The 27,404-nt window shown below is 58.1% G+C and overlaps 4 protein-coding genes across 4 annotated transcripts; 3 read left to right on the top strand and 1 right to left on the bottom strand.

Moving 5' to 3' along the window:
* Positions 1–2,399: 2,399 nt before the first annotated feature.
* On the top strand, positions 2,400–4,269 carry BESB_022390 (uncharacterized protein; the record flags this gene model as incomplete). Its single annotated transcript, XM_029360941.1, has 6 exons — positions 2,400–2,456; positions 2,786–2,826; positions 3,203–3,267; positions 3,587–3,648; positions 3,758–3,865; positions 4,231–4,269. 6 exons carry the CDS (start codon positions 2,400–2,402, stop codon positions 4,267–4,269), a joined length of 372 nt encoding a protein of 123 aa, XP_029215756.1.
* A 1,250-nt stretch (positions 4,270–5,519) lies between these two features.
* Positions 5,520–7,355, bottom strand: BESB_022400 (rhoptry kinase family protein ROP22 (incomplete catalytic triad); the record flags this gene model as incomplete). The annotated part of the gene is made up of 1 exon (XM_029360942.1): positions 5,520–7,355. The coding sequence occupies one exon, from the start codon at positions 7,353–7,355 to the stop codon at positions 5,520–5,522; it is 1,836 nt and encodes a 611-aa protein (XP_029215757.1).
* A 3,852-nt stretch (positions 7,356–11,207) lies between these two features.
* On the top strand, positions 11,208–14,795 carry BESB_022410 (putative phosphatidylinositol synthase; the record flags this gene model as incomplete). The annotated part of the gene is made up of 7 exons (XM_029360943.1): positions 11,208–11,382; positions 11,636–11,773; positions 12,262–12,360; positions 12,807–12,947; positions 13,362–13,469; positions 13,990–14,036; positions 14,724–14,795. The coding sequence occupies 7 exons, from the start codon at positions 11,208–11,210 to the stop codon at positions 14,793–14,795; spliced, it is 780 nt and encodes a 259-aa protein (XP_029215758.1).
* Positions 14,796–17,642: 2,847 nt separating this feature from the next.
* BESB_022420 (uncharacterized protein) lies at positions 17,643–26,501 on the top strand (the record flags this gene model as incomplete). Its single annotated transcript, XM_029360944.1, has 12 exons — positions 17,643–18,406; positions 18,759–19,396; positions 19,950–20,891; positions 21,340–21,478; positions 22,060–22,477; positions 22,861–23,002; positions 23,188–23,296; positions 23,552–24,087; positions 24,444–24,594; positions 25,047–25,163; positions 25,457–25,558; positions 25,850–26,501. The coding sequence occupies 12 exons, from the start codon at positions 17,643–17,645 to the stop codon at positions 26,499–26,501; spliced, it is 4,710 nt and encodes a 1,569-aa protein (XP_029215759.1).
* Positions 26,502–27,404: the final 903 nt, after the last annotated feature.

Raw genomic sequence — 27,404 nt, forward strand, 5'->3', positions numbered from 1 at the left:
TCTGGTGTGCAAGTGACAGCCTCCACATGCTGAACCGCCCTCTCTAGAAGCTCTCCATCCTTTCATTCTATGCTTTTTCGCGTGCGCACCTATGACAGAGTTGTCAGTGCCCCCTGCTATCCGCCGCTCACACTGAGACATCATGCGCCTTCCGTGGTTCGACCCTATACCCTAGAGTGTCCTGATTGACACGAGACGTCTTTCTTCATCTCCGTAGGGGCGCGCCCTCTCTCGACAGTCTCGCATTTTCTTACTGGCAGCTGTGAGCAGTAGTCGAGTACGCAGCACGCGTATATCGATGGGTCGGCAGTCGTTTTCTCACGAATTGAAGGGACCGCCTACTTTTAGTACCAGTAGCGAACTCTGCTGGTCTGATCCTAAGTACGCAGTAAGCTCACAAGATACAGGGGACTTGACAAGCATTACAGGACTCATATAAACGGCATGGACATGAGTCTCCGGTGGCGGCAGCCCCTTTGGGTGCGCCGGCGCCCTGCCGAAAGACAGTAGAGCGTGTCCCGAGCGATATCTCTTGCTCTGCCTGAGTGCTTGAGCACTCTTTTAAAAGGATTTCGTCCACAGACTTTGCTGTTTCCTTTGGCGTGGTGCAAGCGTATCAGTGTTGCTGTAACCCGAGCTGCGGTCTGCCGACCGAATCGGCACCTGTCTGATTGCGTATCGAGCTGCGCGGTTCGGGTCCCGCCTCGACAATCCTGGCTGCCATGCGATGGGATAGTGCCTTCAAGGCTCTACGCGATGGAACGGAAGAGAAGACGCGTTTTGAGGCGCTCGTAGCCATTCAAGCCTCAGACGTTAACAAGTGTTGCGCGCATACTGAAGCCAGAGTGCCTCATACACAAAGGTGGAAGAGAGAATGCAGTGGCCTTAAGTTGTGGAAGCCATGCGCTGGTGATATCGTGGATATACTCTTTCAACAGCAGAGATCGATCTCATCCTGCCAAATTGAGGCGTTCACGATGAAAGCGTGCCGCTGGACTTCTTTACTTACCTCAGCATACACCCTTTAGAGCGCCAACCGTCAACGCGCGCATCTGCTTTCGAGCCGGAAAAGCTCAATTTCGTTGTCACCGGATTGATTCTAACTTCGCAGAACTTCTAGTATCGGATTTGTTCGAGGGTCGGTGACATATGCAGGAATCGACGCGCTCAGGCCTCGTTCGTCGCTGGCGCCAGTTTCGAGGCACCTGCGCGAAGTGCCCCCGCATTCTGATGCTGACTCCCAAACAAAGCTTTTGCTTATGCGGATTGCAGCTGAGTTATCAGTGATTCATGGCTGTCAAACCAGAGAAAGTAACGGCGTAGAGGCACCAGGTCGTATCAGCATCCCACTGTACAGACACTTTGGCTTACGCTTCCGGCGCGCATGCATGCAGTTCGCGGGAGGTGTTTTCTGCATCTTTGCGGTCCTGAGAACTTCTGTAGCGTCGTAGATGAATGACGTGGCTGTCTTCAGAACATGCTAAGTCGTATCGATCGCGCCAGCCTCTGTTTTCTCGCGGGTAGACGTCTGCGGGTCGTGTGTGCTTTCTTGCGCAGTTTTCCTTTGTTCGCGAAGACACCCGCCTTCTTGTCTTGCTCACGCTCAGCACAAACCACGGCCCTCGTGTCTTCTTTGACGAAGCAGAGCCTCGTTGTGCAGTGTTTCCTTTCATTTCTTTATTAAGAGTCTTGTTTTGGTCGTACACACTCCTCCAGCGAAGTTGCAACATCAGCGTTCTCCCGTCTTCAGCATCGCTGCGATAGCCATAAACCCTAAACCTTTCTTTGCGGACGTGTGTCCTCGCGTGAACCGCTTCTAAAACTCTTCTTTCGGTCCTCCAAGAAGGCGCTCTTGTATGTTCAATCTCGTCTGAGCTGTCAGTGAGCCTCTGCCCTTGGAAAGCTTCCTGGCTTCTGCGAACGTTGCGGAGCCGTCCAGACGCCTGGCGGCGTAGTCTTCATATCTGCGACACCCTTGCGCCTGTTGATTACTCAGGCGCGCCCGCAGTTAGAATAGAGCCGCTCTGAGCGAGCTTTTTTCTCTCCTGGCTCACCAGCGCGCCGTTTTTGTGTCTGGCTGCCTCGCTCGCGCATCCGCGCTTCGTTGGCTTCGGTGCGGCTCGGCCCGAGAGTTTTATTCTCACCCCAAAAGCGTCCGCGCATCCTCGGCGCTGCATCTGCAACTCGTCTGCATCTGTGTACTGTCGGTTAATTGAGGCTTATTGGGTCCTTTCGCACGCCTCTCTCCGTTGTATTTCCGCTGCCAGGGAGCAGACAGCCGTTGTGCCCGTTGCATCGCGCTCTTCCTTGGCTTTTTCCTTTTCATCTAGTCCCGCCCGCACTCTCTTTCGGCGGAAGCGCCCTGTATTTTCTACAGAATCCAGCGCACTTCGACAACGATGCAGCCCGACGGATTCCCCGGCGCCGCCCGCGGCGGCTTCGAGGGCGACGCGGAGGTGAGCCTGCGCCACACACTCGCCTGGCGGGAGAGAGTGCATGCGTCTTAGAGCTGGTTTCGCAGGCGCGGCAGGGTTGTATTCGCATCTCCTGCGAGTCAAACTTCTCAGTGGCCGTCGCCCATCTGTGCCGACGGGGCTCGCACCGCCGCCGAGCTGTCCATCAACGGCGCGCGGATGTGCGTATCCCAGTTTCCCAGTTTTTTGTACAGGTTTTTTCAGCCCGTCAACCGAGAACGTCCTCTACGTGTATCGTGTATGCTCGCGTGCATATTCGGTGCATGGATGTTTCAACCGTCCCTGCATGTGTGTGCGTGTTGCGGTTTCAGGGCGCCAAGGCAAAAGCAGAAGCTCAGGAGGCGATGAGGCAGTGAGTCGCTGAAACCTCACCCGCCCGCCAAATGATGGAAGGCGTCTTTTCCCGCGTTTGAATCAGGCACCTTTCGACTGTCCCCTCGCCTTATTGTGCCGGCTGGAGTTGGGTCGTGGCCAACTGTGGAGCAGTTCTCTGCGTCTCTGCGGAAGGAGGGGGCTGAGGCATTTCGCTTTTCCAGCGCACGTGTTTGCATCGTGGAATTAGCCCAGAGAAAAGAGCTCGTTTGTGATCGCAACCGGTATCTGGGAGAGGACCAGCACGGATAATGCTGTCGTTGCAAGGCGATTGTTGCCTCGGGCTTGGTCAGCTTGCGGCTACGTGTTTCGCTTTTTTCTGGCACGTGTCGTTTTGCTGAATTCGCTACGTGTAGGCAAATGGAGGAGCAGAAGCGAATCATGCTACGAGCTCTCTTGACGCCTGAGGCACAGGAACGCTGTAAGGAGGCCGCGTTCATCGAATCTGTCAAGGAAAGCACAGCGTTTCTGATCCTCCAGTCGGTCTTTCTGCGCACGTCCCGGTCGCGGCGATTCTGGCGAGTAGCTTTGCGTGCGCACCGCTGGATCTTCTGTGACCCTCTCACGTGGTTTTAAAAAATCGAGAAGCGTGCAGAACGATGCGCAAGGCGGTAAAGACGCTCGTGTGCGATGTTTGTGTCGTGGGGTTGCGGCAGCATGCGTTTCTCTCGATCGTCTTTACCTGAACAGCATTTCTGTCATCTAAGCTGCGTGTTTTTCACCGCGTGTTCTGCCCGCAGTGCATCGCATTCAACTGGTTAAGGCAGATAAGGCACGCGAAGTCGAGGCTCTCATTCTGCAGGTGAGCGGTGCACGCCGACAGCAGCGCCGTTTCCAGGATGCAGCGAGAGCTGCGTTCTAGCTCTTGCGACTCTGGACGGATCTTCGCTTGGGTTTGTCTGTCTTCGCAGAGTGCCCAGCGGGGAAGGATCGCGGACAAAGTGGACGAGGCGACACTGATCGAGCTGCTGCAGCAGACCAGCGCGGCGGCTGCAGCGAAGAATCAGCCTAAGATCACGGTGCGTGCCGCCTCCCGCCCGCCGCAGCTGGGATAGTAAAGCATAGCCTTGCCGGCAGAGATTGTTTTTCGTCTCAGACCAGGAGAGATAGGCGTTTAAGTGTTGGTGGACTGCCGCTCTGTAGCGAGGTACAGCGGTGCGCCTGCAGAAACACGAAAATACTTCGAGGGAGGAGTTCTCACAGAGCCTGGCGTCGAGGAGGGGTTAGGCGGCTTTGCGTCTACGTACACGGCGGAGCCGGGCGACCAGTCGAATGAGCGATTTCTGGCAGACGGACTGGAAGGGTCACGAGGCTCTTCCGGTTGCCTTTTGGATGCGCTGTGCGATCTTGCGTTTTCTCGCTTGTGCGCTGCGTCAACACACAGATGAGGAGGCGCTTCAGCGACGACGACGATGATTTCTGAATGAGCCGTCAGCGCTCTGAGGCGAACTGCGTTTCCGCCACAGCGAACACGCGGACCATCCCTGCTGGGTCGGCGTCCGCCGCGCCGTCCGTGTGTCTCTCTAGGGCTCTGTGCAATCCAAGGAGATTTTTATAGTGGAGATCTCTCGCGTTTGACGCGGCGCATGCTGGATTCCGAGGCATTTGTGGTGACGTGCAAGTCACTCGATCGGCGCTCGACTGTCACTGTTCGCAAGGCTGCGGACTTTCTCGCTCATCTGTGCATGCACTCACGCCGCAGTACCCTCTCTGCGCCGTTGGTCGTGGCTGACTTGGCGTTCTTTCCTGTTCACAGTCTCAATGCCGTCGTGAAGCGCGACGGCTAGGGCCATGTGCCGAGGATTCTGTGCGCCTGTGGCGTGTTTTTTGGAACGTGTAGAACGGCGTTGCTGTCTGCGTTTGCAGAAAATATGTTTTGAGTTCCTCCTGAGAAGAGGGCGACAGCCCTCGACGAGGCATAAAGGCCTTGCTGCCCGTCAGCGGATCGCTTTTAACCCGAAACCCAAAGCAGACAGAAATCGTCACCTGTTCACAAATACATGCCACGCAGTGTCTGCAGCGCGCGCCACGAAGTCAGGGCTTGAGATTCACTGGTATCCGAAAATATCCACTGTTTCGGTCAAAAAGACCTACGCTGCGCTGCGTCAAGCACAGCGGAACCTGCCTCCGCAGGTTGACACACTGCACAAGGCTGTTGAGTGAGGCGCGCCTGAACTGTTTACCTTCACCAGTTAAGATTGAGAGTAGCTCTGAGCGACTAAAGATGACTTTTCTGGCTCCGCTAGGGTGTAAAAAAACTACGAAAAGCGGCGTTTCCGCCGGTACGCGCCGGCGAATCCGGCAGTGTGCTGTCTGGCGTCGATGACGCCTTCTCGCACCCGCAGCTTCGTGAGTCGCAGCTCATACTCAGAACAGTGCGGTGGAGCTTCCTTTGTGTACTCGCGCGTTTCAGCCTCTGATGGGCTTTTAGAGGGAAAAGCGTAGAGACTGTGACGTTTCGAAAAACACTCAAATCTGCTTCAACGTTCCACGGAATCCAACAGGCTCGGCGCCGCGTCCGTCAAGTTTGCGCCTTCGGAGTAGCGCGCAGCTTTACACGTAATGGATCGCGCATCACAGATGCGGCAGAGCCGCGTCCACGAAGGTGCTTCGCGGAGATAGGGCACGCATACTTTCGCTGTGCAGTAAGACATGAGCGACGTGTCGCCCTCCCTAGTTTTGATGCGCCCTCTGCTGCGGTGTGCGCTTTCTGTTGAGGAGCTGCTTTCTTTTGGTTTCGTGAAAGAAGGAACTGGTTTTCACAGACTCGGCCGCAGTGACCCGTTTCGCAGGATCTGGCACGAGCATCTGGCGAACGATGCGCTGAAGAGAAGCCGGCATGTCTTTTCGGCAGGCGCCGAGAGGAAATCTGTTTTGTCTGAGGTGCGCGATATTCGACTCTGTGTCTGGGAGGCGGAGCAAGTCGTGTCGCGCGACAAATTCGTGGTACGACGTCCGTGCGTACATGCTCTCCATACACCATAGCTGGTACAGAAGGACTGCGAGCCTCCAGGCGTCAACTGTCGGCTGCGCCTCTAGCGGCCCCACGATGTCCTCTTTCTGTTTCGCGTCCCTTCCCTTGTATCCGTGTTCGTGGACGCACACGCGTTCCTCTGGAGAAGCTGTCAAGTCGTTCAGCGCAAGCTCTCTGTCCGCCGCGCAGTCCATGAACTCACCTTGTTTCACTACGCGATTGAGATCGGACAGCAAAACCTTGCCTTCCGGCGTGAAAACGAAACTGGCGGAGCGAAGATGGGTGTGAACGAGGCCGTAGCTGTTCAGGTTGGCAACAGCGAGAATCATCTGTGTGCTAATCGACTCTAGAACGTGCAGGGGCGTTGAACTGAACCACGGCTCTGTGACTTGGTCTGAGTGCATCATGGACGACTCCAGCGTGTCGCGGTAGCCCGCGGGATACCAGATGAACACATTAAAGACCTTTTCTGACAGCAGATCCGTCCATTTCTCGTCGTGGCCGCGCACCCCAGCGGCTTCTTTCCGGCCGGCTCCATGCAAGCGAGACGAGACCCCAGGAGGGCCCGCGTGCTCCAGAACCGCGCCAGGAATGAGAATGTGCTCATGCGCCGCCAGGTGTTCCGCGCGGTGCGAGGGGAGATAGCGCCATATCCTCAGCTCCCACGCAAGGCGATGCTCCAGTTCCTCCTCGTACACTTTGTCAACTTCCGCAACGAATCCATCAATCATCTGGTAGGATGAGGCCCGGTCGCGTGCCTGATGTCTTCCCGGCGCATTTGCAAGAGGCGCCTGAGCAGGAGACCCGGCTTTATCTTGCTTCACTACTGCAGACACTTTGGTAGTGAACAACCCTCGGGCGGCAGACCTCAATTCAATTCCTTCCAGGCTCATGATTGTTCTGGATTCAACGTCGAGTAGCTTCGCCGTCGCATCGCGCGAGCCGCCGTGGGGTTCCTTGATGCCGCCAGCGCGAAACTCGTATCGGGCCACACGGTGAGGCGCGACGGAGCGGAATGTGTTTGCGTTTGGGGAGGCTGATGACGAGCGCAGCCCCGCGCTAAAAAGTGCGAATCGTTTTTCCTTGAACACGTGAGCATTCTCAACGACTTTCGGTCGCTCTGTGGTCGCTAGAATGCGTGCGACGTCTTGCAGGTCTGAGGTGTCTACGGCGGCAGCGCCTTCATGCCCCTCGACGATCGACTGCTCCACTTCCACGATCCTGTCTTCTGGCTCATCGTCGCCGTCCTCAACTCTCCGTTCATTCCAGTACTTTAGGGAGTTTTCTGAGGCGAAAGAACGCCTCTCAACCAGCAAACGGCCTGCAGTCTCCAGGCTATCGTATTTTTGCCGTGAGATATTCGGCGCGGATCTGTCTGAAGAGATCTGGAGTGCATCGACTGAGGCGGCCTCGGCGATGTCGCATTTCGCGACAAAGAAGAACGTCGTCTTTGCGCAAAGGAAAATAAAAAACAGCGACACTGCGGGAGTCCGCCGGAGCAGGCTGCGCCGTCTCTGGCGGGGGAGCGAAGGCATCGTGGCGTAGACAGCGGATCACAGGCTTTTCATGGAAAATCTGTTCTCGCCTTGCCAGGTTCGTTCTGGAAGCTCGCACGGATGAGAAGGTGCGCGGTTGAAGGCAAATTCACTCTGCACCCGTCAGAAGGAAAGCATTTGCATGTTCGGTGTGGTAAGAGTCATGCATATAGAGTGGAGGAGCTGGGATGGGATACAGGCGTGCTGAACCTTGAGACTCGCATGCTAGTCCCAGAAAACAAAATCTTACGATGGCAGGCGCTGGGATCTCGTGTCTTGCATAAGGTTGGCAAGCGGCATCGAGTCGCTAAGAGGCAGGCGTACTTTTTGCAATCTAGAGAGCGCATCAGTTCCCTGGTTGTCGTGGTGCAGGCTGCTATGGGACAGCTGTCGCAGCTCGCTCATTCTCTTGAAGCCAGTCTATTGGCGCGATAAACGTTGCGTCCTGCATTGACGAGGTGTAGTCTGTGGATTCCTACTTGACAGCGCATCTCCACTGCGACTTCATGCATGGCAAACCGAAATCGGTTGCAAAGATGAGGGCGGAAGCTGCAGCGACACCGCATACTTTGTTTAGCTACTGCTCAAGCGCACAGGCGGCGTCTTGAAGGTCTTTGTTCGGTCACCGTTTCTCAGTATGTCGTAGCTTGTCTGTTTCGTCCACGTCGGAAGCACGCAGGCGGGTGTTCAGAGTAAATTTGCACGGATGTAGAGGCTAGTTTAGTGTGTGGCGAGAGGAGCCGTCGCAGTTGTCGGCTCGTTGGCTCCTTCAGTGTGGAGGAGCTGCGACAAGCGTCACTCGAGTTCCTCAGAACATCGCCACGAGCAAGACACAGCTGCAGTTGTGCAAACATAATTACACGCAGCTGGACCTGAGTATATGAAAAAGAGTGATGAGCAGAGGAGGTTACAAGTTTTTGCTACGACAGCAAAGACTCCGCAGCGAATGTGGCGGGAAAAATCAGGAACCAGGTTTTGAGCAGTTCAGCAACAGGCAAGAGAGCAGGCCGCACTCGTGAAGCAAGGCACTCTTCCCACCGGGTGCAGGCCAGTATTTTATCGATCTTCTGGTTCGATGTGCCGAAATTCGTGGCTGATTGCTGAAGCAAGCAATGCCGATCTCTGCACGCTTGCGCAGCCTAAAGTGCATGCTTACTGGCGTGCACCCCGAAAAACGAAACATGCAGCCAGCTTCGCCGGCTGGTGCCTTTTTAAATGTCCATGCATTCGAGTTAATATTGTCAAGTAGGCCTCAAATGCAGAAGCCCAAGTGAATTTTTCTATCTTGAGACTTTGCCGCACCTTCGCGGGACGAACAGCAGAGCTTTTCCTTTTGGATATGTGGTGTATGTATCATTGAACAGGATTTGCGCTGCCAACGGTCAGGACCCGAAAGCAGTCTACGAGTGTCTCAGAGCAGATGGTAACTCTCCTTCCCCAAACAGCTTTCTGAGAATGCTGCGTTCGGTTCCGGGCGCAAGAGACGGTGGCGGATCACTGATACAATTTGGAAGGCTGTCTCAAGCCCTTTGCACGGCTCAGCTGTTGAACGACGGAGGAAGGCAAATGAATGTAGTCAGTACGTGTCGTTTTCGCTGTTTGTCAGACTAGTGCTTATATGGCTATGGGGGCCACGCATTCCATGCTGAATTGCATCATTTCCGGGGTTAGGAATGCTGAAGATCTATTCGGTACGCATTCACAGTGCAGCGACAAGCATATTGGGCTTTCTGTATAAGTAGAGCACCAGTAACCCTTCCTACAGGGGCTTCAGTGCATACTCCCTGGCATTCTTTTGCGTTATGCCTACCAGCGCGGGGGGACCGACACCGCCTTTACATACGACTGCGCTGCAGATTCGCTTTCCACTACCCAGTTTCCTGACAATGGTTACACATGCAGTCCTCGCTGCCCCCTTTTCTTGCAGCGTTGCCTCTTCACCTAGGGGTCCGCCTCTAGATGAAATGGTTTCCAGTGCAGCAGTGAATTTCCATGTATATAGAGGAGGCCAAACGGCATGCCTTTCTCTCCGGAAGTTGCATGTCAGCTCATAACGGAGCTGTTGAGCTACGTCTTTGAGCTCGGTTAGTTGTCGATGTAGCAGGGCGCCACGGGCAAGCGCAGACATGCAATGCTCAGCCGCTGGCAGAATGGGCCGCAGCTTCAAACGGCAGTTGTCACCAGTTGATCGTGACGGAAGAGTACGGTGTCAGGGTGCGCAGCAGTGCGGACTATCCGTATCAAGACAAAAGTGGTAGCGTAGTTGAAGGCTGCCTTCATATGCCGGCGCCAGCGCGGGTAGGGCAGGCGTGAGTCGAGCCTCCAGTCTTCGCATCATGCCGCAGTAGAGTAGTAGTCGCGCTAGCGCAGTAACGCGAGCTCGTAGCCATATTTTCGGTACGCTTACCGAATGGCGCCGCCACTCCCTTCCCACGAAAGCTTTGCTGCAGCTTGAAAGCAGCGCCGGCACTTCGTTCCCGATCTGCTCAGTTTCGCATAGTCGCCACATTCCAGTGGTCGACGAAAGGCGCGCGGTAACTGCTTTGGGCAGGCGTTACACACCGTGAGCGCATCCCTCTCGCTTTCGAGCGCAACATAACGCAGACACGCCAGCTGAAGGCGTTCCGCGGCTCTGCCGTAGCCTCGAATGTGCTCTGGAAGACAGATTCTCGCCAGCTTCACACGCGTAACACCGCGAGCGACGCGAGTCAGCCATGCGAAACGCGTGGCTTCGTCAACACGTTCCAATAGTGTGAAACCCGTTTTGCATTCGGATGTTTTCAAAGAAGAGTCAGGGTAATTCTGTAAGGCTGCCGTCGAGCCACTTGGGCGGCTTTCGGGTGTGCGACAACACGACCGCGTGTCATTCGGAATCCCTCAGTTGTTCGTTGGTTTGCCGACAAAAAGTGGCAGACTACGACTCGTACATCGGCACCTTCCTCGCATAGAAATGCCGGGACTATTTTCGAGTCCGCCGTAAACGCGATGAGCGTGTGTATGGCTCGTTTCTTGTGTTTTTTCTCGTGGCTGAGCACACCGTGATAGGGAGTCTTCCCGTGGCAAAACCGATGGAAGAGTAGGTCGCAGACACAGCAGGCTTCCAGCTGAGAAAACACAGACTCCTTGCGTCTAACTTTCGCGCGCAGTTTTCGATTCAAACTCACTACTCCGCCATGCATGAGCCGCCATCACCTTCTTCGCTTTCGCTGTATCATGTGGCGGTCGCTATTGCCCGCCGCTGACTGATCGCGTACCAGTACCGATTTGCGCGGCAGCGGTGTGCTGAACGCAGCATGCACTTCGCGTTAACATGACTCGAGCAGAACTTCATGCGATATTACGCTCGAATCACCCTTCTTTCTCGCGCCAGTGTCTTGACACTTTGAATTCGCACTCCGTGCGCAAGTTGTTGCGGCACACTTTCGCCATATGACTGCAGACAGCTCGCGGGTCGCTTTTTCTTCGTACCTGCAGCGTCACCAGCTGCACCCGCCCGTCACCGCCTCCGCTGCCTTTTTTTGCAGCGCGTCTTACGTGTGATATGCTTCTCCCTGCGTACCCGTATTCGTTCCTTGAGAAGCCCAGGACTGTGCACACACCACGGAGCTTACTCCCAAGTAAAGTCGCCGCGCAGCTCTCACGCCTGCCTCCTCTTCCCAGCGAATCTGGCGAAGAACTCGCATTCGTTCACGGCGCCGCGATTTCGCGGTAGGAGCTGAAGACTGCAGAAGCGCATCGAGCAAAGCGATTCTTGGTTTAGCGCACACTCGCCCCAACCTAACGCGTGCGGTGATTCTTTTTTAACGACTTGGAGCAACCTCGTGGCCCAGAAAGACACCGCCGACGCGAGTCATGGCATCGACTGAAGACGCAGGGCGTCGAGGCGTCGCGCCCGCGCCGCGGCGGAGATTTGAACGCGCCGCAGACGAAAACGCCGAGCAGCCTGCGCACTCGGCTGCGTCTTTGTCTCCAGCGCAAAGGCAGGCGCGCGAGCGCCGAGTTTTCCTCTACATCCCTAACATCATTGGTGCGTGGAAGAACGACTGCCTTTACAAGCAACTCCCTCAAGCAAGCCCTCGACAAACAAGTGAAGAGATGTAGCCGCCTCGCAGTCGCGGCACAGGCCTTCTGACTGACGTCGCCGCGGGTCAGCCAGTGAGCAGGGATTTACACTAGGCCTCGCTCGCCATGCGAGGCTGTTGGGCGCCCTGCTGTTTGTCTTGGTCTTCTCGAAAACCCTTGCGTTCGCATCTCTGCGTTGTTGCTTTTTCTCTGCGTAGGGTACGTGCGCCTCGCCCTTCTGGTCGCGGCGGCCTGGGCGTGGCAGAAAGCTTTCGGCTTCCTCTTCGTCGTCTTCTACATCGTCTCCCAGGGACTCGACGCCGTGGACGGAGCTGTGGCTCGGCGCCTCGGTCAAGGTCGGTTTGCGGCGCAAAATCCCTTTTCGATCCAAGCAGCGCGCAAAAGGGAGGTTTTCGCAGCCTTAGCCCGCTTTGGCTCACCAAGTCGCTGCAGTGGGCTGCGGCGCGGCGGCTCGTTGGGAGGAAGGACTGTTCGCCGTCGCCTGTGAGAGGCGCGAAGAGGAGCCTCTCCGATTCCCGTGGAGTCGCGCACTCATCACACGCAGACTAGGCACAACAAGAGATCTCTTGAGTCTGCATGTAGCGCGGAAAACTTGGCATAGGAGGGCCGGGTGGGGGGGGGAGGGGGCGGCGCCGAGGAGGGGCTGCAGACCCGTATTATTCTGTCAGGGGCTTCCCATCGCCAGGCGTTTCTCTGATGCGGAGGCCGGAGGTCTGCAGACGTCCGCCCGAGGCCGCCTTACGCGGGCTGTCGCATCGGTGCCAGTCGAGGGAGCCAGAAGATCCGCACGCCGCAGAGCTCGTATCTTTTCGCGTGTCTGCAGTCTCCGTCTTCGGCGCCTGCCTCGACCAGGTCGTTGATCGCCTCTCCACGTGTTTGCTATACATTCTCAACGCGGTCGCGTATCCCGCATGGGCGCCAGGTGAGTTCGTGCGGCGCCTCCATACGCTGGTGGGTGGGGAGGAGAGGGGGAGGTGATTAGATGCCAGTAGATTTCGTTGTGCAGCCTGCAGGCCCCTGCGTTGCGTCTCTCACGTCGTGGGCGTTTCACGCCGTCGCGTGTGCAGAAGGCTGGTGGCGCGAGTGAAGTTGGAAACGACGGTGCGAGTGTTTCGTAATGTGCGCGCCACTAGCTCAGCGCCCTGCTGCAGGTGCCGCTCTCGCCTCGCCCGTCGCGTTTTTTCGCCGTCGATTTCGTTCCTCACAGTTTTCAGCGAGACTCGGCGAGCTCCTCTCGGGCCGTGAGGCGGCGGGAGGCCCCCTGTACCGCACCGAAAGTCGTCTTCCTTCTGCGTCAGTCCCGAGCGTGCGCTCTTCGCATGTGTATGTACACCTGCCCCGGTGTGTGATTTGCTTTGAAACGTGCAGCGTTTTTTTTCGCGCTGCTTCTCGACGTGGGCGGCCACTGGGTTCACTTCTTTGCGGCGGCGGTTGCGGGCGCGAAGTCCCACAAGCAGCTCGAGGACGCGGATGTGAATCAAGTGTTGGCGATCTACTATAGCTCGCGGCGTAAGCCTTCTTCTCTCTTCTGCCCTCTGCATGCCCATCCACTCCGCCTGCCGCTGCTAACGTTCGTGGTGTGCATCGCTTTACAACGAAGGGATATTTATTTAAATATTACTACTAAAGTCGAAGAAGCCGCGCGGTCTGCTGTGCGTTGTAGATGTTTGATTCCACATTCGTGAGGAATCGCCTGCGCTACTCCGCATCGCTCTCGCCTGCGTTTGAAATTTTTTTGGTAGTCATTCGATGCGCCGTGGCGTGCCCTCGCGGTGTCAGACAGAAAGCCGTTTCGCCATTCTCTTCATGCCCATCACCAGGCGTGTTAGGAGAGCATAATACGTCCGCACCTGGTGGCAGGTTGGGATTTTCACGGTGTCGCGTGTGGGTTTGTTGCCGGGACTGTGGGGTGTGTGTGTTCAGCGGTGATGTTTGCGGCGATCCTCGGCTTCGACGGTTTTTTTCTCTCCATTCTTCTGCTGGCGTCGCCCCTGCTCGAGTTCTCGTCTTTCGTTTTCCTCCAGAAAGCGCGTACGCGTTTGCAGTCTCCGTAGAGAACGTCGTTTTTCTGCGCCCTGTCTGGGCTCCTTAGGACCCTTCTCGCGGCGCGTTTGAGGTCATCCTCCAGTGCTATCTTTTTCTCTGTGAAGATATTCCTCCTGCAATTGTCGAGTCTGCGGCTTCCGCGGACCTGCACTGCATACCTCCTCAAGCATATATATATATATATATATATGTATAGCATATGTATTTATGTATATATAGCATATATATCTGAATATATATGTATATATACCTATATATGTATATACCTCTACATATACATATGTATGTAGTTATCTGCGCTAATTACAGCTTCGTGCACTTTTTGTAGCAAGTTGGCTTTCCTGCAGTGTTGCGTCTCGCGCATTGCGCCAGCTTTCGAATGTCGCATACAAGGAGGAGCGCGGTCGCGACGAGAAGCTTTCGCTGCGTCTTTCGTGAACCAGGGTATTAGGCATTGTCTCATTTAAGCGTTGAATTCGTGTCGCTGCCGTCTGCGTGCGTTCAGTTGTTGCCGTTGCGTACACCTCGGCGCCTCTCATGGCCTTCAAGACGGTGAGACAATAACTTCTTTTCTCCTCGCCCTTCCTGCGGAACGCGCTGTCTCTCCCCAGGGGAGTAGCTTTTTTTCCGCGGAAGATGCCGCGGTAGCCTTGAGAGGCGCGGAGGAAGGGAAGACCGTGCAGTGAATCCGAAGACCGAAGGCGATCTGGTCTGCCTTAGAAAGGCGTTTTGTTCCAAAGAGGTTTCCTGTCGTAGAACCGATTTACCAGCCGCACCCCTACCGCCTACGGGCTCAGCGAGAAATTGGGGTCATGGCGGTTCGATGCTTCTTATGTGAGGATCTGTGCGCGCACGCGTGGGTGTGGAGTCTCCTACGTAGCTCGTGATGTTTTCTTGTAAGCTGCGAGTCCGCCGAGACTCTTGGATCGCGTTCGCAGCATCGCCTACGCACGTGGGATCAGACCAAAGAGTTCGCTAAGGGTATTAGGAGGTGGCAGATCGCAAGGCATTCATGCGTGTCGACCTCCGTGTCTCTCGTAACGCTGCAGTTTTCTCCTACCCTGTAGCTGAAATTCATTCGCTTTCGGCTGCGGCTGCGTTTCTTTTCGCCCTTACTGCGCTTGCAGTCCTTAGTGGTACTGAGACGTTCATTCGGTTGGGCATTTTATGGCTAGCCGCACCAGCCCAGTTAGGCTTAACGGCATTTGCCTCGCGGGTTTCCGTGCGCGTGTGCTGCAGCTGACGAACTTGCTTCAGGGCGTCTACGGCGCGCAGCGCCTAGTGGCCTGCGGCTTGGCTGCCGAGTCTTAGTCGGTTCGCTGGCCTCAAGAATTCTGCGCGGGAGAAGCGCCTCGCCCGCAAGCTTTCTCGCGATTCGAGCGCACGCAGCCGTCCGCGCGGATCTCAGGCCGCCGTGCCTCCAATCTGGGCGTTGTTGGGTTCGCCTTCGAGCTCCGCTCTTGTGTTTTTCTGTTTTTCCTTTACTCGATTGCCTTCGTGAGCTCCCCAGTTCGCATTTCGTGCAGCTGCCGCGGAGAAGAGAGGTAACGGCGGCCTGTGTCTCTGTGTGCGTCTTTTCTGTATTTTCGACGTTTTGCCGCGGAACAGGGCTCTGTCCCTGTCTCTCCGCAGACTGCGCCGCTGCGGCCTGTTTTGCTTCTCAGTGCAGCTTCCCTCGCCGGCGCCTTTTCCGCCGAGGAGTGGGTTCCCAGGGCCAGCGCCCAACACACCATACCGGCGGAGAGCTGTACATGCAAACAACCCGATTTGAAGTTCTTCAAGCGATGTGCGCACGCTGCGCCGCACAAACACACGGAGTCGAAGGGCGTCTCTCGCGTGTAAGACAGCAAAACACGTTGTATTCCAATGTCTTACGCATTTAAGGTGAATCCGCATACTCCATAGAGCCCGCGGCGCGGTCGCCAACTCTGTTTAAACGCCTGCAGAGAGCGGCCTTCCGCCGATGTGCACACAGACACCTCAAAAAAGTAGACACACAGAAGAGAAATAGAGAAGCAGATGGAGAGAAAAAAGATGTAGAAAAGCAGAGAGGGACAGATGCAGATAACAGAAGCAGAGAGGCAGGACAACTGAGACAGAGAAGCAGAGAGGAACAGAGATTCAGAAACAGAGATACAGATGCAGAGAAGCAGACACAGAGAAACAGAGACTCAGGGACAGAGATACAGAGACAGAGATCGAGCAGCAGAACCAGAGATAGAGATAAAAAGATAGAGAAAGGAGAGGCCTCCAGAGGCCAGTTTGACCTAGGGTCGGCGCACGTGTCGAAAGTGGGAATCTCTGCCGCGCGGAGGCGCTTCTACAAGGCTGAGAGCGTCACGACGAGGGAAGCCGATTCAAACAGAGGCTGCGCAGCCTGTGGTGCTGTATCCTGTGCGACTGGCGTACAGTTGAACAGGAAGTCTGCAGCGATATCGGCTCCGGAGAGACGCCGCGCGAGTCGGTTTGCACGCGCAGATGCACTGCGATGTGCGTCTCTGCACCAGTGTGTTAGGTGACGGCCTCCTCTGACTCTCTCTCTCGGGCTTCGGCTGTCGCCGGATAGAGGCGGAGTCGGAAGCGTGTGAGCGAATCCTAGAAAGACGCGCAGAGCAGGGGATGTGCTCGCAGCTGGCAAAGAGAAGGCACGTCGCGACGCAGATAGAGGCAGTGTTGTAAACGCCTGAGTCGTTCTTCGCGGGAGTCCCAACGCTCAGAAGGAGACACAACTGCGTCTGAGTAAGTGCATGCGCAGATCTACTCTCGGCTAGGCTACGCGGGGTTGCATGAAAGAAAGAAATTTCGGTGCTGCAGACGCGAAAAGATGGCGCTGGCGAGCGCGCAGTTCGCAGAAAAGACTTCAATTTGGCGAGCAGCTCGTGCCATGGCCGGTGGCGGCCTAGTAGGTTTCGAATCGACATAGAAACTAGAAAGCTTTCTGTTCTTACCATTAGACGATAGGCCTTCTTAGAAGCTTTGTTTAAGGATAGTTTTTTTTAGTGCAGTTTCATTTTATTTTTATAAAATTCAAAACGTGTGGTACGCGCAAGGCGAGCTTCGTCAGCGGAGGAAGCCAGACACGCACGCTGTGTGACTCTCTGGACTCGCCTGCCGCCGGCTAGAGGAGGGGCTCATGGCTACGCGAGTGCGTTTCAGGAGCCGCCTCGGGACCCTTCTGCACAAGGAAACCCAAAAACACCGCTGTAAAGAGGTGCTTTCGTCGCGGAAAGCGTGAAGAAAAGAGACAGAAGAAGAAGAAGCGGCCGGCTCGGTGCGGAATTGCCGCGTGGAAGGCGCCCGTTGCATGCTGCTGGCGGACAAGCCACGTGTGGGGGACGAGACAGCAAGTCGCAGTTTCCGTGGCGAATTGACTTCGAAGACCCGATTATCTTCTTTGATACGGCTTACAGCAACCTCACTGTCACTTTGCCAGAGTTTTGTGTATCGAAAAGTTGTGCTGCAGCGAATCGTGGCGGGTTTGTCATCCGGGGCTCGCCGGGAGACACGAGCGGTCGTCTGCGCTTGACAATTGCGGAAAAAACGTCTCGTGCATGCATGCGCGTAGCTTCGATTCCTCTGTTAAAGAACCTCGATTCTCCCCTTCTACTCGTCTTACTTGATTTCTCTCGCTCAGGAAAGAGGGACTACCCACTCTGTCTGGGCGTGTTGCTCTGCGTGCCGGCTGCAGGGTGAATTTTCATTTTTCTGGGCGCAGAACGCGGGGCTCCAGCTTTGCCGGCCCCACTGCTGCGCAAACCGCACAAACTCGCAGTCCTCTGGCGCAAGTCTCTGTTTTGTTGTTATAGCTCCTCTCCCACCGCCCTCGATTACCTGGAACTGCAGCAGCCAAGGCTTCACGGATGGTATTTGCGTGCCTTTCCGTCTTTCATCCAAATAGCAGCGCAGCCGTTCCGCTGTCGCGGTTCGCTGTCGAAAAGATCTGAATGGCGCCTTCCCGCCTGCGCTGCTGACCGACAGCGCGAGCGTCAGAGGTGTACATACACTTCACATCCCGCGAATTCTTCCCGTTCGTCTTCTGCCGGACTCTGGGGCCATTTGTTGCTCTGCGCCGCGGCCGCCTTCGGTTTGCGCGCGCTCCAGTTCTTTCCTCCTCGTTTTTTCGCTGTCTAGCCGTCTCAGTTTTTACAGTTTTCTACCATGGGGCGAGCGACGCGCGATGCGACCGTCGGCTCCGCGGGCTTGTCAGTGCAGGCCTCGCTGCCTGGGAGGAAGCTGCAGGCTGCAGGGCACGTGGAGAAGAAGCGCAAGCAGTTGATGGAGGAGCGAGAAACCGAGCAGCTCTTCGGCTCCGGCGCGTCTCGCCAGGGCGACATGCTGAAGCACCCCTTCCTTTCTCTGCAGAAAGCGCGGCTCTATCGGTCTTCCCTCTTCCGCCTGCAGCTCGACAGGCTCGCGAAAGCCGCTCGCGGCGAGGCCCCTGCGCGCCTCCTCGCCGGCGGCGCGCAGCCGCAGAGAAGCAGGGAAGAGGCGGGAGAAAGTGACGAAGAGGAGGGCGCCAGCGGCCAGGCGGAGCGGCGGAAAGGGAAGAAAAGGAAACTTCAGAAGAAGGCCGTCGGATCGGCGTGGCGCGTTGATGAGTCTGAGGAGACGCAGGCGATCGCAGCCTTCCTCATGTACCTCCGCACGATGCTGAACGCGGCGCCCGCGCGCGACGTCTCCTTCGACAGGAAGAGGAAGGAAAAAGGACGACGCGAGGCTCCTCTGCTGCCTCTGCTTGCTCCTGAGTCGCCTGCGCTCCAGCACGGCGGAGAAGTCGCGGGTTTCCGCTTCGAGGCGCCGACTGACGTGAAGGTCGTTGGAGGCTTCCCTCTTGGATTGATGAGCAGTTTCGATAAAAACATCGAGGTTGCTGTAGAGATGCCTGCTCACATGTTTCAGCCTAAAGACTACCTCAACTACAGGTGAGGTCTCTCGCTGCTTGCAGGTCGCTTCGAAAAGCGCACGATTGCAACTTTTTTCAGAGAGAGGCACCGCCGCAAAAATGCTGTCCTGATCACTCCCGATGGCACAAGCGACGCGCACGCGAGCGTGGATAGAATGCTCATGATTTCTGAGAGCGTCTCCTCGGCAACGCCCACTCGCTTTCTCTCTCGCTGTCACCCGTGGCCGCGTATCTGTTCCCGGTCGGTGGGGCTCTTCTCTCCAGGCTCCGTAGCTTGTTCACGCAGATGTGGCGTTTTCCTCAACCGCACGCATGCGCGTACAGCTGTGTGTTCACTTTTTTTGTGTGTGTTCGCGCGGCGCTGCCTGCAGATACCTCACGAAGAGGAGTGCCTACGTGGAGCAGATGTACCGCCACGTGTGCGCGAGTCTGGCAGGGCACTTTCCTTCGCTTTCCTCCGCAGGTGCTGCGCCGCGCGCCGACGCGGTAGCGGAAGCCGCTCGCGCCTTCCGGCAGCTGGCGCCGCTCGCGCTGCCGCGGGCGGCGCTGCAGCTCTGCGGCGGGGAGCCCGCGAAGCCGCTCCTTGTTGTCCGCTTCGCGTCGCCGCTCGGGGGCGGCGGCGGCCAGTCTGGGGGGTCGCCGACGAAGGCAGCCTTCGCAGACTTGCGCGCGTGGACGGTGAAGATCCTCTTCGTCCCGCCGCCTGCGCTCTTCAAGGTCCACATGCTCGCGCCGCAGCGGAACTGCGTGCGCGCGCCCACCACCTGTCTCGCGGCCGCAGCAGGCGAGATTGAGGAAGGCGCGCCGACGCCCTACTACAACGGCCTCGTGCTGGAGGACCTGCGGCTGCATGCGCGGCACGCGACGCTGCATCGCTGCTGCGCGGACTTCGGAGAGGCTTTCCGCGACGCTGTGCAGCTTCTGAAGCTCTGGGCGAACCGCCGAGGCCGCGGCCTCTTGGCGCTGCCGCCTGCGCGCGACAGCCTCGCGAACGCCGTCGCGGCGACAGGTAGGCGCAGCGCCGCGAGGCACAGAAACCACCGCACCCGCGCGAGCGAGAGGACGGCGAGAGAGGGAGAGACCTGTATATTTTTAGGTATCACAAATGAAGGCGAAACAGTGTAATTCATTAACACAGTCTTGATAGCCACATCTTCGCTTAGATCGTCGCACGCAGACGGGAACGTGGTGACGGGCGGAAACGCGCGCGGCGCGGCAGGCGGGCGCGCAGAGTAAAGGCAAGGCGCAGTTTCGCTTGGGTGGTGAAGGACACGGCTGCGCGACTCCGCGTTTAGGCGCATGCAAAGGGCTGAGGGGATTCAGGGTCTGGACGCACTCTCTCGCTCGCTCTCGTGTCACTTCCTTTCGCGTGGAAATGCGTCGCGTGTGAGCCTCCCTGCGTGCCTCTGCACGCGGCATCCTACGTACTGCTGTCTGCGCTCGGAGTTGCTTTTTCTCTCGCGGGCGCGGCTCCCTTCTGTGCGCAGCCTTCGCTGCTTTTCTTTTCTAGCTTCATCTCCCGCGTGCCCGCTCCTCTCTCTCTCGTGGCTTTTCTGTCTCAGGGCTGGACGAGTCTACGCTGGCGCTGTTGTGTGCCCACGCCTGCGCGAGCAACCGCGACGTGGCGGCGGCTTCGCCGCAGCACCTTTTCGTTTTGACGCTTGCGTTCCTGGCGCATGCGGACTTTTTGAACTGTTACTATGTCTTCGGCAACTCGCGCGCCTTCCCGCGGGCGGGTGTGCGCGCGCAGAGCGACGGCGCGGCTCCTGCCGCTCGCGCGGCGTCGGCGCCCAAGGGCAAGGCGGAGGCGATTGGGCGCCTGGCGCTCGCCCCGGGGCTGGTCGCGGACGCGCTGCTGTTTGACGGCGAGGATTGCGTCCACAACTTGCTGTGGAGAGTGCAACTCCACGTCGCGGAGCTGCAGCAGCTCGCTCAGGGCAGCCTGCAGGCTGTGGAGACTCTCGAAGATCCGTTTGACGCGCTCTTCGGCGTCGTCCGCACCGCCGCCGCCTCCCGCGGGCCGACGGCCGCCGAGGCAGCGGCCGGTGCCATCGACTCCGGGCTGCTTCTTGAGAACGACGTCCATCTCTTCATCCCTCATGCGCCGTCGGCGGCCGCGACGCGCGCAGCCCTGCGCCCCGAGGCCTCCATTCCGCTCCACGACTACGCTCCCGCCGCGGTCCGCGCGACCGCCGCCTCCGAGAGCGGAGAGCTGCCGCAGGGAGCGATGCCGGCCTCCTCCGCTTCTGAGCGCGACGCCCTCCGCGCACTCGACGAAGGCGCCAAGTGGGAGTCGCCGTCGTTGCAGCTGCTCGCGGCGTCGCTCGCCCGCGTGCTGCTTCGCGCGCTTGGCGACCGCGTGCAAGGCATGCAGATTCGATTCACCCTGCCTACCTTCCGTGCTCTCGCTGCGCGGAAACTCGGCAAAACGGCAGACGATGCTGAGAACGAGGCCGAAGAGGCCTTCGGCAACGTGCCGCTGGCGTGGCGCGAGGGCCTCCAAGGTACGCGCGCCATGGTACCTCGGCGCAGATCTCTCACGCCTCGCGCGAGAGGATGCGCCGCTGCGCGGGTTTTTTTGGCAGGTCTCTTTACGGCTGAGAGAGGCCGCCGCGGCCACTGCAGCCGGTCTGAAAGCAGTCTGCATGTCTCCGTGTCGTTAACCGAAGTCAGCCAGTGTACACTTGGGGCAGAAAGATAGAGAAATCTTAGACACAGAGAAATAAACACATATGGCTGATTAATGTAGATTCAGATATAGTTATTAAAATAGGTGGATAAATAAACTAGATAAAATAGATAGATATATATAGATAAAATATTGATAAATGAACATGATAGGTGGAGCGTTGTCCGTGTGTAGAGGCATGTGTGTGTACTTGGTCGGGTGCGTTTGGTGCGTGTGGACGCGTGCGAGACGACTGAGTTGAGTGAGTTTTTTTTTCTGTTCAGAGGCCGCGTTGGAGGGTGGGCTCACTCCCGGCGTGTTCGTTTCGCTGCGGCTGAACGCCGCGACGGCCGCGCGGACGCTCGACAGAGGCCCGGCAGCTGCGGCTGCGGGCACTGTCAGCGAAGCCGTGGAGAGCTTCAAGTGAGTGCGACAGGGTGGAAACCTTTGCGTCTTGACGCTTCTCGCGCTTGGTTTCATGTCACGAGGTGTTTATATGTATACGCCACCATTTATATATATATATTTATATACTCTAGAAGAACTCCGCGGCACGCGTTCGAGTCAGCCGGAGCCGCTGCGGCCGCGCGAGAGGCCGACCAGCGGCGGGTTCTAGCCGCGTCATATATCTGTCTATCCGATCATCTATTTCTGCGTATCCATATCTACATATAGCAGTATAAACCTATAAATATTTATAGCCCTATGTATCAGCACTTATGTACGCTTGTATTTTTATGAATGGTGTGCGCCGCCTCTTGAGACGACTCCCGGCCGGCAGACTGCAGCTGTGCTGCTCCCACCTCGCTGGCAGCTGCAGGGATTCATGCGAGGCGTCCTCTTTTGTGAACGTGTTGGGTCGGTATTCCCTTGCCATAGGACTGAAGACATATACCTGCGGCACATGAGTGAGTGTGCGCTTGCATACGGCGTGCGCGAAGTGCCAAGGGCGGCCGGCGGCTAGCGAGAGCGGCGATGCGGCTTCTTCGGCTGTGGGTTTTCAGGGCTTTTTGGGGCGCCGAGAAAGTCGAACTTCGGCGTTTCCAAGACGCGCAGATTCTCTACACGGTTTTGTGGCGCGGCGACCAGAGGGCACACGTTTCCACCAAGAGTGCAGGCGCCTCCGGCGCGTTCTTCTCGCGCACAGCGGCCCTTCAGCCGGCCGCAGGCGGCCGCGCGCCGCCGCATATCGAGATCATCAGCTACGCCCTCCGCCGGCACTTTGCTAGTCTGCTGCATCTGCGCGGCGCGGGCGCATGCGCAGAGGGGGGCGAAGGGGAGGGCAAAGAAGGCTCTGGAGGAGACGGTGGCGACTGCGCGGACACGCCGCGCCGCGTGCCCTGTTGGATTCAGAGCTCGCCCTGCGACGCCGCGGGCGCAGTCTCCCCGAAGGAACGCGACGCCCACCGGCGCCTCGTGCAAGTGAGCTTTTTGCAGCGACTCAGACTCTTTATGTCAACAGCTGCTTCACAAAGAGGTCACAGTCCACGAGTTCTTCTACAGAGCGTACCGCAACTACAACCGTGGTGACAGCAAAGACTCACGGTCATGGATCCAGTGTTTAGGACTGCCTGGCGCTTGCACACCCGCGATCTTGCCTTCCAACGTAATACTGAGCAGACACGATTTCCGCGACACTAAAGTGAACAGGGAGCAGAGACATGCGACTCTTCGAGGCAGCGGACGCGGTCAAGGCCGTGAGGCCGAGTCGCGGCGAGCGGAGAGTGTCGCGGACTGGCTTGCAAGCTGTTGAAGCCTTGCGCCCCCGCTGTGTTGTGTGTCTGTGTGGGTCTGCGTCTGCACAGGCCTTCTCCGAGCTGCGCAACACGATCTGCTCTCTCAGCAGCGTGCCGCTGACCGTGAAGCAGGCGCGGGCGACAAGTCCTGCGCTGCGCTACCTCGACATCCCGCTGGCGCTTGCTTCGCTGGAAGGCCCGGCAGATCAAGGTGAGAGCAGAGGCTCTCTTCTTGATCTTCCCCCTCTACCGTGTAGCCTCTATTTGCGTCTTCGCGGCTGTCGCGTGTGAAGTGCCTCAGGGAGGTTCAGTCGGACGCGGGGCGTGGAGAGCGTCGCAGCTCGAATGGGCGCCGCGAGACGTTTCTGCTGCGTGGCTGCTGTTTGCTGTCTGCAGACGGGGGGCAGGTGCACCCAGTCGTCATCGAGTTCGAGAGCTCCTCGGGCTGGCCCGAGGACCCGCAAGCGATTCAAAAAATCAAAACGGCCTTCCTCCTCGCCATGCGGTGAGTGGCTCGGCGCGACGCGTCGCATTTCCGCGACTCCTTGCGGGGAGGGGTTGAGACCGAAAGGTCTACAGAAAAAGGAGCCGACCCGCGCCTCACCGCTGCGCTGGAAGTTCGGAGAGAAGGCGCTCGCGCACAGGCGGCCACCGGCAGGTGGAGGGGCTGCCTCGCAGTCGAGAGCTTTCAAGTTGCCGGCCGTGCGGCATTTCCGCAGCTCGCGGTCAGGATTGTGTTGTTTTTTGCGTGTCTGGGCAGGTCGGAGCTCCTGGCGGATTACAGCATCACGAGTTCGGCTACGGAGGACTTTCTGGACGTCGAAGTCTCGTCTTTTCGGTTCCGCATTTCCATTTTCCACCCTGCGGAAGTGGCTGCAGCCGGCGCGGTGTACGGCGACCCGACGAGCGACCCGCTGTCTCGACACCTGAAGACGCTGCCTGAGCGTCTGGTGGCGGTGTCAGAGCGCACGGCCTCTTCTTTGAGAGCGGAAGAAGAAGCTGGCTCCGCAGGAGTCTCTGCGGCCTCCGCAGATATCTCTCCTGAGAGGCAAGGAGATGCCAAGAAGGTCGCTGAGATCCTCGCGCTCGTGGCGGCGGACGACGACGACGGCAGTGTGGGCGGGAAGCAGCCGCTGGACGCCCTTGGGCTGGCGCTTCTTTCGGGGAGAGAAAGCGAAGCCAAGATGCTGATGGCAGCCGAAATCCAGAAACTGCGGCATCTGCGCCAACTCTGGTGGGAGCCGCAGATCGCCGGCGTCTTGCAGGCCTGCGCGATGCGCTTCCCGCCCTTCGGAGGTGAGAGAGCGCACGAGCCTGCGCCTCGGCGCCCCCCGACCAAACATTGGAGCCGAGTGATTCACCTTGTTCAGAATGAAATATGCATTTCCGCGGCGCTCGCAAGCTCCCACGGTATTCCGCCTCCACGCGGCGGCTGGCGGCGGCGGCGCTCCCGTCCGCGCCATGCCCGCGATTCGAGCGTGCAGCCTGAGGCGCACTGGTAATGCGCAACAGGCAGAGTAAAGAGATACCGTTTTGCGCGTCCTCCCCCGGATGTGTCAGGGGGGAGGGACGTCTGGGAGAATGGCGGACGCCTGGGCGCGCACCTTCCGCATTCTTGTCTCTGCTGCCGTCTGCGGGTTTGTTTTTTTCAGGGTCTGTTCTGCTCATTTGGCGCTGGCTCGGAGATGTGCAGGTGCCTGGGTTGCTGCGCGTCGCGGAGCACATCGCGGCGGCGCTTTTCGTCGACTACCTGCGCCAGGGCTTCGCGGCGCCGCCACAGTCGCCGCAAGTCGCGTTTTTGAGGTACAGGCGATGTCGCTGCGACGCGCACACCCACCTCACAGGACGCGGCACAGAGGGCACGGGAGGCGCGCTGAGGCTCAGTCGCCCACGCCGGCGCGGAGCTGTGCCGGTAGACGGCGTTTGAAGATCGTTTTCTCAGCATTCGCGGCCGGTGCCTCGCCTCCACTGGCGCCCGAGCGACATAGGACTCACGGTTCTAGTGGAATAGGCTTCACGAGTTCATTCAAATGGGGTGTAGGTTCTCGGTTGGCTAGGGTTTAGGGTTGGGTGCCTCGCGCTCAGAGTCGTCGTTTTGCAGTCCGTTTCTTGGCGCGGGCGCCCCAGGGCTCCGCGGGCTGTGGCGGACAGGAATCAAGGAGCGTTTTGGCGAGGCGCGGTCGCTCGCGTATGGCCCTGCCCTCTCTGAGGGCGTTTTTTCCTTTTGTCGGCTTCTTTCTCTTTTTTCGCTGCAGGTTTCTGCACCTAGTTGCGAATTTCGAGTGGCGTTCGAGGCCGTTCCGCGTGTGCTTCGACGGCAGCGCTCCGCTGAACGCCGAGCAAGAGCGGCTGTCGGACGCGTCGTTTGATCGGTAGGGTTCAGGGCTTAGGGTTCGCTGTTGTGCTGAAACTTGGGTGGCTGTACCTCATAGCCGGAGTCATCTCCCTCAGTGTGCAGCGACGCCCGTCTGCTTGTTTGGTCATTTTTTTTCGCAGAGGCACGACCGGCGGCGGCCCTCTGCAGCTCGCCTCCGCGGTGTCTCCAGCTGAGGGGAGAGGAAGGGCGTGCCGCGGGGGGTAGCTAGAGGCTGTGTGCTGTGGCTCATGAGAGAGAAGAGAGAGATTGAGTGTCGAGGTGATCTGTGTGTGTGTGCGGCTGTCGCAGGTTTCGTCTGTACCCGACGATTCACAGCGTGTTCGACCCTCACGGCTTCCTCATTCCGACGCCGGAGGCCGCGATCTTTGACCGCTTCGTGCACAGTGCGAGGTAAGCAACGTCGAGCTGCTGTTGCCTCTCTGCCCGGTTAGTCAACTGGTTCAAATCTCCCGCAGACGCCGCTGGGTCTGACTAAATATTTCACCCAGATAACTGAGCGAGATGCGCCCTGTGGCGTGCATGCGCGGGGGGCGCGCGCCTCGGCAGAGCGAAAACCGAGGCACTGCTTTGCGGCAGGGGGGGGTCCGTCCTCCTTGCTTGAGGATCTAACAGTGTGGGATGGCATGCAGTCGGTCTAACATGTGCATCCGTGTGGCTTTTTTTCTGGGTGGCTGCGAGCAGGTCTGCGCTTTTCCGCGTCGCGGGGACCCAGACTCGGCCGGCGGCTACGGCGGATGCCTGGCGCGAAATTTTCACGCCCGACCTGCGTTCGTTTGACTTCATCCTCTCGCTCGCCGACCCGCTGAAGGCGGGCGCGGCGGCGTCAGGCAAGAGCGCAGCCTCGCGGCGGCGGTACGCGAACGCGGGCGCCTTCCACGAAACGGATTCAGCCATGTCTTTGTGCGGCCTCGAGACTCACGCCTGCAGACGACGATACGTGTTTCTGCGCCTGCTGGCGCAGCTCCGAGAGACCTACTCGGATGCGCTCGTTCTCGCGTACAATCCGCTCGCAGCCACGCTGGCGGCGGGCGGAATGCCTGCCTTCCTGGCTGTGAAAATCCGACCGGGGTCGCTGTGCTTGCGCCGCGCGCAGCCTGCAGCACTACTGCCGTCGTGCGGCCTCCAGACTCTCAAGGCGCAGCAGCCGCGCAGAGGGGGCCGCCTCGCGTCGCAAGATGAGGCCGACGAGTCCAGCGAAGGCAGCAAGGCACGCCCAGGCAAAGAGACGCTAGACAGCGATTCCTTCGGGTTGACTGTCAACCCCGTGCTGCTGATGGGTTCCCTCATGTCCACAGCGCACGGGTTCGTCGAGGCGGTGCATCTGTCCTCGTGACCGCCGGCGGTCAGGAGTTGCAGCGCGCCTCCCAACTCTGGCGAATGATGCAGCTGAACGCGATCAGAGGATGTCGTTCTTGTTCATGGGCATTTTTCATTGCGTAGACTGGCCACGCGTTTGCATTCAGTCTGAAGAGCTCTCAGAATCCCAGTGCTCTGCTCCTCCCCCTGTTGCTTTTGTCTAAAACTCGTGGATGTAAACAACGGTGCCCAGTTACGGCACCCCGCTCAAAAACGTAGCCGTGCCTGCGGCCGTCGCCAGAAGGACAAATATGACACTCAGACTACGCAACGGCACTTGAAGCCAATTGTAAAATGCACACGTATTACATCTGACGGCATACGAGTGTTCCTAACTGATTCTGGTTCAACAACAAGGGAGTAACGAGCCGACACGGAGGTGCTGGTACAGTCCGAGGACTAGAACTCCCAATCTTATCTGACGTGCTACCCCGGTCTACCTTGCGATCGCTATATGATTTAGAGATACAATGTAATGTGGGTATCGCACCTGCGTTGTCCACGCCTTTGTTCCCGCAGTCTGGATGGGAATTCCGTCATCGCATGCGCGCTGGCGCCGCTACGCGGGCAGATAGGTATGCGGTCTTCTGCGGATTTCGCTGCATCGTGAAACAGATATAACTGTTTCGCCTGATCAACCGCATGCGAGTACATCGATACGCCTACGGTGCCTGAGTAGATTCAGCCATGTGTGTAGAGTATGTCGAGGAGTTGGGTGCGGTTTCGGGTCGAACGTGGCGTACGCGGTAGTGTTTCGCCGCGGCGGTTGGGAAGTCCGGTTTCACACTCGAAGTCATCCAAGCACGGTTGACGTTCGCGCACAAAAGAACAGAAACAGCAGTGGTGAGACAACTGGAGAAACCAGACAGTCCGCGGGACA

Source organism: Besnoitia besnoiti, chromosome XII (genome assembly GCF_002563875.1).
Source record: "Besnoitia besnoiti strain Bb-Ger1 chromosome XII, whole genome shotgun sequence".
NCBI classification, from domain to species: Eukaryota; Apicomplexa; class Conoidasida; order Eucoccidiorida; family Sarcocystidae; genus Besnoitia; species Besnoitia besnoiti.